The sequence below is a fragment of the Mirounga leonina genome, unplaced genomic scaffold, assembly GCF_011800145.1.
Source record: "Mirounga leonina isolate KUSES-001 unplaced genomic scaffold, KU_Mleo_1.0 Mir_115, whole genome shotgun sequence".
Lineage (NCBI taxonomy): Eukaryota > Metazoa > Chordata > Mammalia > Carnivora > Phocidae > Mirounga > Mirounga leonina.
In genome coordinates this window covers 41,004,248-41,022,899 of record NW_023270268.1, presented here as the reverse complement: position 1 = coordinate 41,022,899, position 18,652 = coordinate 41,004,248, and the positions used below count along the sequence as shown (strand labels likewise).

Sequence of the window (18,652 nt, the reverse complement as noted above, 5' to 3'; positions counted from 1 at the left end):
AGGCCGGGCTTGTCTAACAATGACTTGTCAGAGAGAATCATCCATGTATGTATCTTAAAATATGACTTGGTTCAGAATTTAAGTAAGTTGCTATTCAAAATTGAGAGAAGAAATAAGAAGGGAGGAAACAGGCCCTTAGACAACAGGGAACTGATTGGGACAGAGGTAATTACACCTTAGGTAAATTTTTGTCAGTGTGGCAGATGGGGGCACATAGAGAACCTTCTATATAGAGAATCTTCTATATAGAGCTTTATATCCAATCAAAATAGTGTTAGAAAGCCAATTTTACTTAGAAAAAAACCTTTATGAAAAGTCATCTTCCTGTTATTTTTAGGTTTTGGGGATTTGCATACTTTGAGACATATAAACTACCTTTTGGTTTATTCTGTCTTTAATAATCATAGGTCACTATCCTGTCATGGTTGAAATAAGTAATATTTTTCATAAAGCATTATTGTGTTAATTCATCACAAATTCTGGTAATTCAGAATGGAATCTAACGACTTCCTTGTTTCGAATAATATAAGAGAAAATCTTCAGCAGGTTCATCACTTCATTTATTCAATATCAGCTATACGAGAAAAGAAAGAAATGTGAAAAAATGAAACTATAAAAGTACTAGAAGAAAATATGGAAGGGTTGTTGTATAGCTGTAGAAGGTAGAAGGTCTTTCTAAAACCTGGAAGACATAAGAGTTAATGGCTGATAAAAAAAAAAAAAAAAAGAAAGAAATTCTGCCTGGCAAAAATCATACAATCAAAATAAAGTTAAAAGATAAATAGTAAATGGGAGGAAAATATTTGACCCAGAAGTTCTACTTTGGATTTATTCTAAAGATACAATCTTATATGTAAGAAATACTTATATAAATCATTACCCATTACAGATTTTTTTTTTTTTTTAGTATAGCATTGGATTGGAAACAATGTGAATACCTGTCACTAGCATAGTACTTAATTAAATTGTAGTTTATCTATATGATGGGGTACAGTGTAGCTGGATTACATTTGAAAATATATCAAAGATATGTAGATCTTAAAAAGAGATGCAAAAAATTTTTTGAACTACAAAATAGCCAAAAAACTGTTAACAAAATGACAATAAACACATACTTATCAATAATTACATTAAATGTCAATGAACTAAATTTTCCAATCAAAAGACACGGAATGGCAGAATGGATTAAAAAAGACTCATTTATATGGTGCCTATGAGAAACTTACTTTAGATGTAAGGACACACTGGAAATGAAGGGACGGAAAAAATATTCTATGCAAGGAATGTAAGGAGAGCTGGAGTAGCTATATTTATATCAGACAAAATGGACTTTGAAACAAAGACTGTAGTGAGAGACAAAGAAGGACATTACATAATGTTAAAGGGCTCTCCAAGAAAAAGAAATAACATTTGTAAATATTTATGCACCCAACATACATAAATAAATATATAAAGCAAATATTAACAGATCTAAAGGGAGAAATAGACAGCAATAATTAACACTAGGTGAGTTTAGTATCCCACTTACATCAATGGATAGATCATCCAAACGGAAAATCAGTAAGAAAGCACCAACCTTAAATGATACATTAGATCAGATAGACTTAACAGTTAACATTCCACTTAAAAGCAACAGAATATACATTCTTCTCAGTAACACATGGAAAATTTTCCAAGATAGATCATATGCTAGGCCACAAAACAAGTTTTAATAAATTTAAGAGAATTGAAATAGTATCAAGCATCTTTTTTGACTGCAGTGATATAAATCCAGAAATTAATTACTTGAAGAAAACTGGAGAATTCACAAGTCTGTGGGGATTAAACAACATACTACTAAACAACCAATGGATCAAAGAAGAAATCAAAAGAGAAATAAGAAAAATACCTTGAGGCAAATGAAAATGGAAATGTAATATACCAAAATTCATGAGATGCAGCAAAAGCTGTTCTAAGAAGGAAGTTCATAGCAATAAATGTCTACCTCAAGAAACAAAAAAAGTCTCAGACAACCAATTTTATATCTCAAGGAACTAGAAAAAGAAGAACAAATGAAGCCTAAAGTTAGTAGAAGGAAAGAAGCGACAAAGATTAGAGTAGAAATAATTGAAATAGAGACTAAAAAGATAATAAAAAAGCCAGTGAAACTAAGAGCTGGTTCTCTGAAAAGATACAATTAACAAACCATTAGCTAGATTCACAAAAAAAAAAAAAAAAAGAAAGAAAAGAAAAAAGTAAAAATGAGGGCTCAAATAAAATCAGAAATGAAATAAAAGTTACAACTGATATCACAGAGAAATATATATATTTTATTTTAAGTAATTTTAAGTAATATTTTAAGTAATCTCTACACCTGGTGTGGGGCTCAAACTCATGATCCCAAGATCAAGAGTCACATGCTCTTCCAACTGAGCTACCAGGTGTCCCCACATCACAGAAATATAAAGGACCATAAATACTACTATGAATAATTATTTGTTAATAAATTGGGAAAATGGATAAACTCTTAGAAACATATAGCCTACCACCCCTGAATCATGAAGAAATAGAAAATCTGAATAGACTGATTACTAATAAGGAGATCAAATCCAGGTCCAAGACCAGGCTTCCCTGGTGAATTCTACCAAACATTCAAAGAAGAATTAATATCAGTCCTTCTCATTCTCTTCCAAAAAATAGAAGAGGAAAGAACTCTTCCAAATTCATTGTAAGAGGCCCAGAGTTACTGTGATAGTAAAACCAGGCAAGGATGCCTGGATGCAAGGATGTCTTTCTGGAAAAGAAAATTACAGGCCAATATCCCCAATGAACATAGATGCAAAAATCAACAGAATATTAGCACATTGAATTCAGCAATAATTGAACTATTAGGATCATACACCATGATCAAGTGGGATTTATTCCAGGGATGCAAGGATGGTTCAATATCCACCAATCAATCAATGTGATATACCACATTAACAAAATGAAGGATAATAATCATATGATCATCTCAATAGAGGCAGAAAAAGCATTTGAAAAAATTCAACATCCATTTATGATAAAAGCCCACAACAAAGTGGGTATAGAGGGAACGTGTGGCAAGATAATAAAGGCTAAAGTAGTGGTAAAAAGCTGAAAACTTGAAGATCTGGAGTAAAACAGGGATGCCCACTCTTGCCACTTTTGTTCAACATAGTATTGGAAGTTCTAGTTAGATAAATTGGCAGGAAAAAGAAATAAAAGGCATTCAGATTGGAAAGGAAGAAGTAAAACTGTCACTGTTAATGACATGGTATATTATATATAGAAAATCAAAATTTCATCAAAAAAATTGTTGAAACTAATAAATGAATTAGTGAAGTTGTAGACATAGAGTCAGTATGCAAAATTCTATTGTGTTTCTATATACTAATGAACTATCAGAGAAATTAAGAAAACAGTCCCACTTGCAGTTGCATAAAAAATAATAAAAATACCTAGAAATAAATTTAACTAAGGAAGTGAAAGACCTATACATTGTAAACCATAAGACAATGAAAGAAATTGAAGAACACATAAATAATGGAAAGATATTCTATGCTCATGAACTGGAAGAGTTAATATTGCTAAAATGTCCATAGTACTCACAGCAGTCTGCAAATTTAATGCAATCTTCATAAAAATTCCAAAGGCAGTTTTCACAGAAATAGAACAAACAATCCTAGAATTTGTATGGAACCATAAAAGACCCTGAATAGCCAAAGCAAATCTGAGAAAGAAGAACAAGGCTGGATGTATCACGCTTCATGATTTCAAACTGTATTACAATGCTATAGTAATTAAAATAGTATAATATTGACATGAAAACAGACACATAGATCAGTGGAACAGAATAGAAAACCCAGAAATAAACTCATGTGTGGTCAATTAGTTTATCATAAAGGAGCCAAGAATATGCAATGACGAAAGGACAGTCTCTTCAATCAGTTGTGTTGGGAAAACTGGGCAGCCACATGCAAAAGAAAGAAACTGGACTACTATCTTATACTATATACAAAAGTTGACTCAAAATGGATTAAACACTTGAATATAAGACCTGAGCTATAGAACTCCTAGAAGAAAATACAGGTGATAAACTCCCTAACATTGGTCTCGGAAATTATTTTTTGAATCTGGCCCCAAAAGCAAAAGCATCAAAAGCAACAATAAAATACACAAAACCAAAAAGAAAAAGAAAAACACCATAAACAATAAACGTGTTGTACTACATCAAACCAAAAAGCTTCTTCACAGCAAAGGAAACCATCAAAAAAATGAAAAGGCAATCTACTGAATGGGAAAAAAAAATATTTGCAAACCATGCTTCTGATAAGGGGGTTATATTCAAAATATATATAAACTCATACACCTCAATAACAACAACAACAACAACAACAATAACAACAAAATAATTTGATTAAAAAGTTGGGCAGAATGTCTGAATAGACATTTTCCAAAGAAGAAATACAGATGGCCGACAGACACATGAAAAGATGCTCAACATGATTAATCATCAGGGAAAAGCAGATCAAAACCGCAATGAGATCACCACACACTTGTTAGAATGGCTGTTGTCAAAAAGATAAATTACAAGTATTGGTAAGGATGTGGACAAAAGGGGAACCCTTGTGCACTCTTGGTGGGAATATATTGGTCCAGCCACTGTGGAAAGCAGGATGGAGATACCTCAAAAAATTAAAAATATAAATACTGTATACGCCAGCAATTCCATTTCTGGGTATTTGAAGATGAAAACACTAATTCCAAAGTTACATATGCACCCCCATGTCCATTGTAGCATTATTTACAATACCGAGATCTGAAAATAACCTAAGTGTCCATCGATGGCTAAATGGGTAAAGAAATGCAGTACATATATACATATATACTCAGCCATAAAAAAGAATGAATCTTGCCATTTGTGAAATAAGTCAGAGATAGACAAATATCATATGATCACTTTTGTATGTGGAATCTAAAATATACATAAAACAAACTCATAGATACAGAGAACAGATTGGTGGTTGCCAAAGGTCAGAGATTGGGGGAGGGAAGGAAAAATGGGTGAACTTTTTTTTGCTTTTTAAAAAATATTTAAATAAATTGAATAATAAAAAATTTAAAATACGCAAAATTGGAGTGTAGGATATATATTGACATCTTTTGAAGCATCCATAAGAACAACATTACTGGTATCTCCTGGGAGAAAGCTAGAGATCTGGGAGAAAGATCTGCGAAGGAATATCACTTCCTACTTTATCACCTAGTCCAAAAAATTAAATTACTAATTTGAGTGGCTGAGGAAGGAAAAATCAGTCATCTGTATACATAAACATATTTTTTAAATCTCTAACTTGGCCCAGTGAATGCTAGAATATTTCTTACATTTTCTGGGACATACTTTCCAAAAAATAGGGCATTTCTCTTACATAAAGATGAAAGTTTATGACAGTTTACTACACAAATTAAATAATAAAACTCGTTTTTTTTTTTTTTTGGCGTCTTACAGTAATTCCATAGAAGAAGGTATCCATAGTTGTAGAAATCAAATCATCTACATTTAATTTTATGTTCCCCAAAGATCAAAAATACAGATTCAATTTTCTAGTAATCTCTTACATGGCAAGTTCAATTTGTTGAACAATGTGGAGAACTAGCAAGTTGTTGGGGGAGGATTCTGAGCTGCCAAAATAGATGCCATAAAACTTTGCAGACAGAGTGGGGATGGACTGCTGTTCAGATTAAATGTACTCATTTTGTGCAAGATGGATACAATGGAAAATACCCTCTTCGAAAAAATGTATTTATATGTGTTCATGGCAATGTGGACTAGAAGAAGCAAATGTTTATATTTGAAGATGAGGAATGAAAGTTACGACTTTTTTCTTGTTTCCATTTCAGCTACTCTGCACTTTATCAGGTGTGCTTTTAATTTTGCAACCCAGATGCATTTATTTTTATTCCTTTAGGTTAGACAGACTTCATAATGATTTTTCTTTTTCCATTATGGAGGAGTAAGGCCATTTTGGTTCAGACACTTCATCCTTAAAACTTTCTCTCAGAGCGTGGCTTGCTTGGCCACAAGTCCATCTCAAGTTGGCCTCTGCGCAAGGGGAACTCTTCATTTGTAGTTGAATTAGCAGGAATATGTTATCTCAGCCTCTGCTGTTTTGTACTCGTTGTTAACTTTACTGTTGATGACCTTTGCTTATGAGTCTGGGAAATATTTTTAGTGCTTATGTAAAATATGGAATAAACAGCAATAAATCAAATTTGTTTGAACAAACTACATAACCTTGGGACCAGATTTTTGGCAGGCAATTTAGAGTCTCTGCTAAAGCATTTGGCTTGCAGATGGGTTACCCCAGCCCACTCAATGGAGGTTCTCATTATCGGTACATCTTTCTACTTTGGAGGTTGCTGTAACCTTTGAACCCTTGGAATTCTACAGATTAAAATCTGTTCTGTCTGTTAGGGGGCAACGCCTTTTCCTTTTGACATTAATATTACCGAGGTATAAATTTCATATTTTGAATGTATCAAGTGTGCCCTCCAAGTCATAAATCCTGGAAAATGGACCTATCCTCTTTGTATTAATGTTTATAAAGATAGGAAACACTGCTTTTCTAAGACAGTCCATTCATCCTGGATGCTTTTAATCATACTTTGTATTTGCTATGGTCTGAATGTTTGTGTCCCTCCTGCCCCATATTCGTATGTCAAAAACTTACCTCCCAAAGGTGATGGTATTAGAGGGTGGGGTCTTTTGGAGGTGCTTAAGTCACGAGGGTAGAGACCTCATGAATATGGTTAGTACTCTTATAAAAAAGGCTCTAAAGAGACCTTGGCCCCTTTCACCATGTAAAGACACAGGGAGAAGGTACTGGCTGTAAACCAGGAAGAGGGCTGTCACCATGCTGGTGGGGTAATCTTGGACTTTTAGCCTCTAGAACTGTGAAGAATGAATTTCTGTTGTTTTTAGGCTACAGGGTCTATGGTGGTTTTATTAGAGCAGCCTGAATGGACTAAGACAATACTGATAACAAGATCTGCCTTCTCTCCATTAGTTCTTCCCCAGCCAGTTATCTTCTTCAAAATAAGATAGAGGAAATCTATTTTTTTCTTCTCAAGTGTGATGAGGTAGGGAGGTGTTGAGTCTTTTTTTCAAGTAGAAAAATTCTCAATCCCTCAACTATTCAATATTTGAAATAATTGCCAGACTTCTAACCATGCTGGTCAAACTTCATGTTTGTCAAAATTTTCCTCAGTGTAGCATGCCAAACATCTCATAATTTTCCATGCATAGGCTGCACTGATTACACAGGGATCATCACCTCTCTTGTCAAGATAGCTTTTTTGTTTGTTTTGGCCAGCTTTCTCACATATTGGCTCATTTTTGAGTTTATATTCGGGTAGAGCCCTTACGGCACTTTTTATTCTTTCATTTTTTTAAGTCATGTCTTACTTACCCTGATCGAAGTCCCCCTTACTATGATCATTCACGGTGTTTAAACTTTAGTTTCCCCTTCTAAACTCCAGAAACAATTTGTTGGAACTCAGTGTATAGTTTTTGGCTGCAATCAGGTCCTTGCATTTTTATCTCCGTGTTTCTGGAAGGGGATGGGGATGGATGTAGAGGAGCGGGTCTCCTTTAATTTTCTTCTTGTCTATCACCTTTAGGTTGAGTTCTTAAAATTTAGGTCATGAATAGTTATTGTGAAGGATGGTGGGGTATTACCAAAGAGAGTTATTGCACTGGAGTTCTGAATAAAGTTTGTTCTTTTTTTTTTTTTTAACACAGTTTGAATAGATTATATTGTTCATATTAATGTTTTTCTAAAGTATGTGAATACTTCTGTGATTAGGTGAATATACATTTATTTAAATATAAATTTATTTAAATTTATTAAAGATGTATTTATGTCAAGGTTTTTCATAAATTCCTCAATGGTTGCTATGATTAATATGGTTATAGAGGGGCCCATGATTTTTGATATTAAAAATTTCACCTCATTTTAAAATTCCAGTGTTATCCTAATAATTATTCAAGTTTTACTGACTACATACACTAAATTTGATGTTTTTTGCAATATAATTATCTGTTTGAATGCTATTCTTAAATGCCTTTAAGCTTTCATAGTCCTGTGAAATCAACTACCTGCTAGGAATTCTTGGGCATAATATTAAATAACTCTTTTGACTGTGTCTTGAAATTTGTCTTTCATTCACTACTAGGTTACCTAATAAACTAAACATGGGTATATACCATCAGGAAACATGGGCCCCCAAAAAGAAAATTAGAAAACCTTTTTTAAAAAGGTGATACTAATTTTAGTGTATGTACAATTTTTTATTTGAAAAAAAGTTTAAAATGCATATTATGGTTTGAAATACTTATGAGGGAGAAAGGTGGTCTCTGTCCACTTTGACCTTTTAGGTGCTAAGGCCTCTGGCGGTCTTAATCTGGTCCTGCTTCACTTGATATCTGGTGTTGGTTGAACTGCTGGTTCTAGAAGTGTTTATCCTTAACTTAATGCTCTCCTACCATTTGGCTCCTGGACCATTTGTCATTCAGTCTTTTATACATAACTGGCAATATTCACTTTCTCTAATCCCACTGCATATACTGCTACAGGGATCAAATTGTCCTGATTTGCTCAGGATTTTCCAAGTTGATTTTTTTTTTTTAATTGTGTGGTGTTTTTTTTTTGTTTTGTTATTGTTTTTAAGATTTTATTTATTTGGCAGATAGAGAGAGCACAAGCAGGGTGAGTGGCAGGCAGAGGGAGAAGCAGGCTCCCTGCTGAGCAGAAAGCCAGACATGGGGCTCGATTCCCAGAACCCTGGAATCATGACTTGAGCCAAAGGCAGATGCTTAACCGACTGAGCCACCCAGGTGATCCAGGACTTTCCAGGTTTTAAAACTGAAATCCCTGTGCTCTGAGAACCTCCTTAGTCCTAGGCAGACTGGGGTGATTGGTCACCCTACATACTACCTTCCCCCTACTACCTCACGGCACATCTCCTGATTTGCTGTATATCTGTGCATTGTCCAGAGTGGGGTGTGGAAGCTCAGGTATCCATCTGAATGCTAATGTGTGAAGCTGTTCCCTATGTAGCATTAGTGGTTGAAAGTTTACTTTTTTTTTTTTAAGTGTTCCCTTTTCTCCTCCCTTTCCTACAAAAATCGTAAGGAATCCTTTGATGTCTCTTTGTCATATCCTTTTTAGGTTTTTTCTTTGTTGAAGTTTTTGGCATTAATTGTTCTTGAGGAATCTTTGTTTTGAATTTTTTTCAACAATTCTACAAAATACAATTTGTTTTCTTGCTACCTACGCGTTGTGGCTTTGGTTTAATTGTCATAGTGTTTGGATGATTCAGTACTTAAGAAAGCAACAAAATTATTCAATAGGACCTGGAAAACCATGTTTTTAGTAATTGAGAATCTTGAGTTCCAGTCCTAGATTGGTTACCACTGAGTTGCAAGATCCTGGACAAGTGTTTTTTTTTCTTTAGGTCTTGGTTTCCTCCTCTCTAAAAGAAATAGACTTTGCTACATTATGCATGAGGTCACAATTTACATTAACATAAAATGACTCTTGGGGCGCCTGGTGGCTCAGTGGGTTAAGCATCTTCCTTCTGCTCAGGTCATGATCCCAGGGTCCTGGAATCCAAGCCCCTAATCTGGCTCCCTGCTCAGTCAGTGAGGAGCCTGCTTCTCCCTCTTCCTCTGCCTCTCCATGCCCCCTCTCCCCCACTTGTGTTCTCTCTCTCTATGTCAAATAAACAAATCTTTTAAAGAAATAAAATAAAATAAAATCAAAAATAAAATAAAATAAAATAAAATAACTCTCAGCAGAGGAACAGAGTATGATTGCCTTATGTACCAAATACTTCTCTAATGTCTGTTGGGAGTCTTTTCTATAGCTCTCTAGCATGACCTTTGAGCCCTGAACATAATACCTAGCCCTTTATCAGACACATAACCTAATTAGGCCCAGAATATCTTTTTCAGATGAAGACTTGCTGCTTGTAACTAGAAGCATGTTGGGTCTGGCATCCTCAAGGTCATCCAACCCCAGAGTCAACCATTCATTAGGAGGGCTAAGAGGATTTAGCATATAAATCATACTTATTGTTGTGATTTATTATAGTGAAAGGATATTAAGCAAAATCAGCAAAGGAAAAAGGCACATGAGCCAATCCAGGGAAATCAGATGCAGCTTCCCACAGTCCTTTCCCAGTGGAGTCACACAAGATTTGCTTAATTCCCCTAGCAACTAACTGTGACAACACATGTGAAATGTTATTTATTAGGAAAACTCATTAGAGACTCAGTGCCCAGGGTTTTTAGTGGGGGCTGGTCATATAGGCAAGCTCTGTATCAAAATTCCAAGCTCCTAGAAGGAAAGCAGCTGTTCAGCATTAAGTACATTGTTTCTACATTTTAGGCCCAGTGAGCCATTCTTACTGGGAATGGTGGGAACCCTCCCCAAATCCAATTGTCCAGATGGCAGCCAAGGACCAACCTTGCACGCAGGTCTTTCTAAGGCTAGAAGTTTCAGCTTGCTATGTTCTCTCTTTTCTACACATGTAGTAAAACTCAGTTTGCGTCTAGTCTCTTAACTTCTCACTAGCAAGTAAGTCCACATGAAATGTTGGAAAGAAATGGACTTTGAGAAATAACTGAAGTTCTATTCCTGGCTTTGCTAGTAACATGTTGGGTGACTTTCGTAAAATTGTTTAACTTATTTAAACCTTACTTTCTTCATCTGTGAATTGGAGATAATAAAGCTAATGACATAGGGATTTTGTTGAGAACAAATTATTTTATATACACATTCACATGAAGCATAGCATTACTTATCCTTGAATCTATTCATTCAACCAATGTTTATTAAGAACCTACTATATGCTAGACATTGATATACCTTAGAGGTATAGTGTTGAGAAAAAGACATCCTGTAAGACATTTATAGTTTAGCTGAGGGGGAGAGACTTTAATCTTAAATAATAATTGTGAATATTAATATACAATTTGTGGTAAGTGCCCTGAAAGAGAGGTAGTCAGGGACAGTCTCCCTAAGGAAATAGCCTATTGTAAGAATCTGAAATTTCTACTGTAGTAGGAAGGGAAGAATGAAGGGGGGAAAATCGGAGGGGAGACAAACCATGAAAGACTATGGACTCTGAGAAACTGAGGGTTCTAGAGGGGAGGAGGGTGGGGGGATGGGTTAGCCTGGTGATGGGTATTAAAGAGGGCACGTACTGAATGGAGCACTGGGTGTTATACGCAAACAATGAATCATGGAACACTACATCAAAAACTAATGATGTAATGTATGGTGATTAACATAATAAAATAAAATTTTAAAAAAAGAATCTGAAATTTCAATAGGCAGTGACTCCATCAAGAGGTCAGGAGGGGAATTAGATAATGATGTTGTATATGCTCTTCTCTTTGGGTGGGAAGGAGCAGGTGTTGTTGGAGAGTCAAAAAAAAACCAGGGCAGTTGGAGCAGAGAGAAGACAGGAGGGAGTGGTAATGGGTGACAGTGGAGAGGGCCACTGTCAAGGACCACATTTAGGTGATAGACCTTGGGCACCATCCCAAGAGCAATGGAAAGCCATTTAAGGGTGTTTAGCAGTGGAACAACATCACTCTGGCTGCTTTGTAGAGTTGGAGTGGGTTAAGTGGGTTTAGGAGACTATTGCAGAAGCCTGGGCTAGTCATGACCATAACTGGAGTTAGTGTTATAGCTTGCTTGGAGATGGAGAGAAATGTAAACATTTGAGAAGACATATCTGCATTTTCTTGCTAAATTCTTTGATTAAATAGCTTCAACCTGAATTGTTTTTACATAGGTTGGGTTTGTGTGTGTGTGTATCAATCTAGCATCATAAAATCTTGAGAGTTGGGAGAGATGTCAGATTCTTGAGTATGTAACTCTCATAGAGAAAGAGATGGAATTATAACCTGCTGAGATTTGCACAACAATAGCCTACCTTATCCATGCATTTGTTGAGTAGAAATAAGAAGATACTATCTATGTAGATATATGTAGACTTTACAGTATGTCAGCCACTTTGCATATATTAACTAATTTAATTCTCACAGCAAACCTATCAGGCAGGTGCTATTATTGCACATATTATAGTTGAGACATAAATGGAGACACACACAGCTGACTAATTTCTAACAAATAAATGGTAGAGCTGGGATTTGAACGCACGTATTTGTCTTCAGATTCATTTGGCCAACCCCAGTGGCAAACTATGACTCTTAGGCCAAATCTGACCCACTGTTTTTGTAAAGACAGCCAGAAAATTAATAATTAAAAAAAATTTTTTTTAAGTGTTTAAAAAAATATAAAGAATCATGACAGAGATTATATGTGGTCCATAAAGCCTAAGATACTTGCTTTTTGGCCTTGTACAGTGAAAGTTTCTAGCCCCTGCACTATGCTAACCATTACTAAGAAGATATGATATGTTCCTTCAGTAGAAAGTTGAGAGTCACAGATCTTTATAGATAAAGGACATATCTGGTCATAAAATGAGTTAGTTGCAGAGTGAGAATAGCATACTTATAGTTCCTGTTTTAGAATTATTTTTCTTGATATCTGCAAATTTAAAATTGAGGACTGGTTTGACTTTGTGTGGAGAAAGTTTCTTGGAAAGATAAATTTATCCTTCCCGTAGTAGGATCAAAGGTAGCTGGGCTATTGCTGAGTTACTTAATGTGATGACTGTCATTAAGACAATGAATTTCAGATGAATTTTGTGTGCTGCTTTAGCATTTGGAGATGGTATATTACACAAAACTTTCTATTTTGAACCCATGGTTTGCTTTTGAAAAGGAAAATTAGGTCAGTACTAAATATTGATAATTTTGCTCTTATAGCAACAACTGTTTGGAGAAAGAAGAATGCCTCTTTAACAATGCGTTTCTCCTGCCCTCAGAACTGCATCAATAAGAGAGAATATAGCATATTTTTGGCCTTTCTAGATAAATTGACTTCTTCCTTTTTGAGAAATTCTGATATTCATCTGAATTTTATAGAGAGGTATATATTTAGCCGCTTAGGTATTTATTAAATCTTACTATAATGATAGGCATTTGGGGGGATTGTAAAGATGATTACAGAAGTTTTTGTTTGTTTTTTGCTATGGTGTGAATTTTCATTGATAAGTGGTGGTTCTAATCTACCACACTTTATAGATGTGTTACATGTTTCTTCCTCATGCAAACTGTATTAATCTATTTTATAATAGGGCCAGACAGTGGCAATAGAGGTTACATTTGGTCACAGTTAAGCTTCCATTTACCTTTTGACACCATTATAGATCGGTTTTGGTAATGGTTGATGCGTGCCTCTTATTCAAGCCCATTTCCTTCCTCTGTCATCTCACATTATCATTTTGGTTGTGGTGGGTGGATTGAGTGAAGTACTAATAGTAGTTGTTTAAATTACAATTTTTTTTTTTTTTTGGTTAGAATATTTCTGCTATTTCATCCTTCTTTTTACTTATTTAGACTATTTAAAGTTTTATATTGAATATTTTTCTGTAATTTTTCTGATTGGAAGGTTAGGGATTGTGCATAAAGTTCAACTCTCTTTTAATTGTAGGAATTTCCAAACATATAGAAAAGGAATCCAGTTTTAACAGTCATCACATATGGCCAGTCTTGTTTAATCTTTTATCTTCCTCCTTCATTGCCTCCTCTCAACCTCAGACAATTTTAAAAGAAACTGTAAATACTGTATATTATTTCATTGGGTAAATACTTAAATATGTGTCTCTAAATTATAAGGACTCTTTAAAAAATCAATGCCATTAGCACAATAAAAAATTAACAGTTTCCTATATCAACAAATATCCAATTAGTGTTCAAATTTCCCTAATTTTCTCAAAAATACCTTTCTGCAGTTAGTTTTTCAAATCAGGATCCAACTAAACTCCATGATTTACATTTGGTTGAATTATCTCTTAATTCTGTTAATATACTACATCAGTTTCCCTTCCATTCTTTTTCCCTTTTGCCACTGATTCGTTAGGTCAGTTGTGAAATCAAGTATGTATCAAATTTAGGTTAAAGTTTTGACAAGGATACTTCATAAATGGTGACCAAGTTAGACTCTTGAATTGGTTGGTGAAACTTATGAGCAGTACATGTCAACACTTTCTTCTTTTATTGCCCCCAATTGAGTAAGATTTATTTCTCATCATAGTAATGATATTGAATAGCAGGTAAGAGGAAACAGATACTTATACATAATGCTATTAAACATACCTTTAACAAAGTTACTAATTCACTATTTTGTTTTGTTTTGTTTTTGTAATTAGCAACAATAGTAAAACAACAGGAATCCTTATTTGGCATAAGACTGCCAGACATAGTCAGATTACACATTTTTAATTTTGCCTTCTGAGTCATTGGGTTAGGTGACGTTTCTGTCTACTTAGTGGTCTGGCCAACATTACTTTTCCTATTAAGGATGTTAAAATCCTTGTTGTTAATTTTATACCGAAAATAGTGTCAAAATCCATCTAATCAGAATCTAAGCTTGTAGATAATTTTTATGATTTATGTATAAAATATTTATAAAAATCTGGTATTCTCTTTCAAAATTTATTGTGAATGGTAATATGTCACATTTTCTCAATCAGTTAAGCCTTGTTTAAACTTTACAAATGAAATTTTTTTTTTAAAAAAGAATAGTTAATTGAAAAAGTACTCTTAAAATATATTGATTTGGGGCCTGACAACTTTATGAAAATAACTTATTTTTCTTTGACTATTTATTTCTCATAATGGTGAAAATTATATGAAATATACCTTTTTCCAGAAAAAAAAAACTAAGAATGTTGATATTTATCTCTATGGAAATGTTTTCCTTTTTTTGGTTGACTAATGAATGTTTGAATCTGTTATTTCTTCATGTGTATTGCATCTATATATGTTATTGTTTTATTTATTTAAAAAATTTCATGGAAAATTGATTTATATTAAATTATTTCTAATTAAATTCTGTAATGCACTAATGCTATTTCTAATAATTGCCTATTGCTTAGCAGACATTTATGAATTTGTGGATTTTTTGTTATTGGTAAAGGGCAAGTGAGGATCAAACAATACAGCTCAGTGCCTAGAATGTTGAAATGATGTTAACTTCTGCTTTCTTTGTCCATGGGTCCTTCTATGTCCTATGGTTGAAAGAAGTGTCCCAGCACTTTTGATATCTACTAATGTACTTGTTTCCTCTATGCATTTTCCAACGTGCCTTTTTCTGATACGGTTTCCTCTTAATAGCTTTTATGGATATTTTAAAATGATTCCTTAAATCTACCTCCTCCTACTGAGAAGTGGTTTTATGTTGGATAGAAAATAATCATCCATTATAAAATGGCAACTAAAGCTGTGTATTTACTAGAGCAGTGCTGATTTTGGTTCCTTTATTTGTTAAAAAAATGATGCACTGATGGTGATATAAATGTTGCTATGGATTTTAAGACTTCATTACAAAAATTAACAGGAGGTAGGCGGGTGGGTTTAGTGAGAGTGGAAAGTGGGAACATTTAACCTCTTGGTAAACCATCTTATGCTAGTCCCTCTGTCTTTGCAGATAAATTATTAGTCATAACGGTAGCAACAAAAGAAAGTGATGGATTCCATCGATTTATGCAGTCTGCCAAATACTTCAATTATACTGTGAAGGTACAGTATATCTTTTAATTCATGGAGGTGTTAGAATATGTGACTAAAGTACATTTTTTTAATAACAATAACAACAATACCACCACCACAGTTCGCAACCCACACAAGGGAGTTGAAATTTGGTTACATAGTTACTGAGTTTGTATATACAATTGATTGTTTTAAGGGTACATTTTGACCTTATTAATACTCTGCCACTTAGACAATAATTTCTTCATATTTGCTAATGCTTTGTATAAACACATTCCATAAAACAACAGAAAAATATGTTTATATATATGCTTCTTTTGAAGGGTCATAAAAAGCACAACATAACAGATTTGACAGTAATGTTTTTCACTTACTTTGAAGAATTTTTTCTGTAATGGGTTTGTCTGTCATAGTCTGTTTCTTCGCTTACAGAGAATTGGAAACATGGCAGTGAGGGGAATACCTTTTCTGTCCCAGTATTGAGAGTTGCTCTTCCTGTTATTTGTTTTAGAGGAATTTGGGAACATTATAAAAGTATAAAAAGGTTTTTTAGAAGACTGACCTCCAGGGGAATATCTCATTGATAAATGATCAGAGGAAACCTGGGGACTTGGTAGAATTAGTAAACTGAGTGTTAAAGGCCTGCCTTATTTATTTATTTATTTATTTATTTATTTATTTATTTATTTATTTATTTATTTATTTTATAGAAATGAGGAACTGTCAGCCAAGTCTTTTACACAAATAAGAGGTGTATGGGGAGGTATCCCAAGTAGGAAAACAAACAAACCAACAAACAAACTGAACATTTACAAAAAAAAACTACCCCCCCTCAAAAAAAACCCAAACCAACCAAACAAAAAACAACTTAAAAAAAAAAAGAGGGGAAGACTGTTTTGCTTAGGGAAAAACTGAGCTGTTCTAGTATGTAATGTAGAAAGAAGGTAGTATTCACTTACATAGCCCCTTGGAGACTAGGTACAGATGTTAATATAGAACAGCTATTAAAGAGGCTAAACTGTGCTGGAAAAGAGATCTAGTGTTAACAACCAGATGTTCAATGTAGGATAAATGAGAAATATGTTAGAAGTTTGTTAGGATAGAGGAAAAATATAGTAATATGTACTGATAGGAGGCATGTGGAGGTAACAGAGAAATCAGGGTAAAATAATGCTGAATAATGCTGAAATCTAATAAGAGGGGATCTTTAGAGTTTGGACTGGGGAGAGTGTGGGATGTTCCTTATATGTGAAGCTGTTTGGAATTTTATATATTGTATGCTGTTGAAACCATATATGTTAGATATTACTTTGTTTCTAGGTAAAGAAAACTTGCCCCAGGGTATATAGCTATGAAATGTCAAATCTTGGACCAAGCCCATTTGAGTGACTCTTGCTGTCTTCCCAATTATGAAATGCAATAGTTCTTAAAGTGTGGGCCCCAGACCACCAGCATCAGCATCATCTGGGGAATTATTAGAAAGGAGATTCTCAAGCCTGACATCAGACCTACTGAATCACAAACTCTGGCAGTAGGACCCTGCCAGACACAGTAGGACCCTGTATTTTTTTAAACATTTATTAGAGAGAGCACGAATGGGAGGAGCACAGGGAGAATCTCAAGCACACTCTTCACTGAGCACAGAGTCTGTTGTGGGGCTCAATCCCAGGACCCTGAGATCATGACCTGAGCTGAAACCAAGAGTCAGACACCTAACAGATTGTGCCACCCAGGCAGCCCAATGCAGTCTGTGTTTTAACAGACCCTCTACGTGATTCTGATGCATACTAAAGTTTGACACACTGATGGAGTGGAAAGAAAATAGAGAATAGAGCTTAGCATGCTGTACTGCACAGAGTAGGCTCTTGGATGTGGCTGAGTCTGGTATTACTGTGATATTGGAAAAATCCAGAAGGGTTTTGGAGTCGAAGTATTACAAATCACAGGGTCAGAGGAGGCCAGTTTTTAGGGCAAAAACTAATAATTCTACTAAATTAATAATTCTCCTAGACTAGCCCCAGAATGAATCCAGATACACATCAGTTTTGAGTTTTCTTGGTAGCGTTTATCCCCAATCTGCAGTAGAGGTGGTAATAAAGTAATAACTAGAGAATCTGAGGCTAGGAGCCCCGTGGGCTTTGCTAGCCAGGTTTATATTTGGTTCAGTGTTTAGTGATGTTGGAGCTAATAGTATTTATTTTCTACTAAGCAACAAAACTAAAAGGCAACCTACTGAGTGGGAGAAGATATTTGTAAATGATATATCTGATAAAGGGTGAGTATCCAAAATATATAAAGAACTGATACAACTCAATACCCAAAAAAACAAATAATCCAATATAAAAAATAGGCAGAAGACAAGAACAGACATTTCTCCAAAGAAGGCATCCAGATGGCCAACAGACACATGAAAAGATGCTCAGCATCACTCATTATCAGGGAAATGCAAATCAAAACTACAATGAGGTATCACATCATACCTGTCAGAATGGCAAAAATCAAAAACACAAGGAACAGGAAGTGTTGGCAAGGATGTGGAGAAAAAGGAAGCCTCTTGTACTGTTGGTGGGAATGTAAACTGGTGCAGCCACTGTGAACAGTATGGAGGTTCCTCAGAAAATTAAGACTAGAACTACCCTACGACCCAGTAATTGCACTACTGGATTTTTACCCCCAAAGTACAAAAACACTAATTCAAGGGATACATGCCTCTCTATGTTTATAGCAGCATTATCTACAATCACCAAACTATGGAAGCAGCCTAGTGTTACCATGCACTTGCAATGTGGGAGGCAACTGAGGAGCCTAAGGCAAACAGTGAGGAGAACACCTATAAGTTTAGCTTTGATTAATTGTGCTTAGGCAATTTCTTGCATTGATAAATTATTATTAAGCTATTGAGAGTAATGTAAGATTTATAAGGTAAAGTAGGTGACATTTGACCTAATGTTCTCTGTCTTT

General features: G+C 34.7%; 1 protein-coding gene across 2 annotated transcripts in view; it reads left to right on the top strand.

The window, feature by feature from the left end:
- Positions 1-18,652, top strand: part of PLOD2 (procollagen-lysine,2-oxoglutarate 5-dioxygenase 2) — a 96,589-nt gene that overhangs the window by 28,477 nt on the left and 49,460 nt on the right. For both annotated transcript variants that reach the window (XM_034996364.1, XM_034996356.1), the window contains exon 2: positions 15,630-15,721. In XM_034996364.1, coding sequence (XP_034852255.1) covers positions 15,630-15,721 — 92 coding nt within the window. The remainder of the gene's footprint in view (positions 1-15,629; positions 15,722-18,652) is intronic.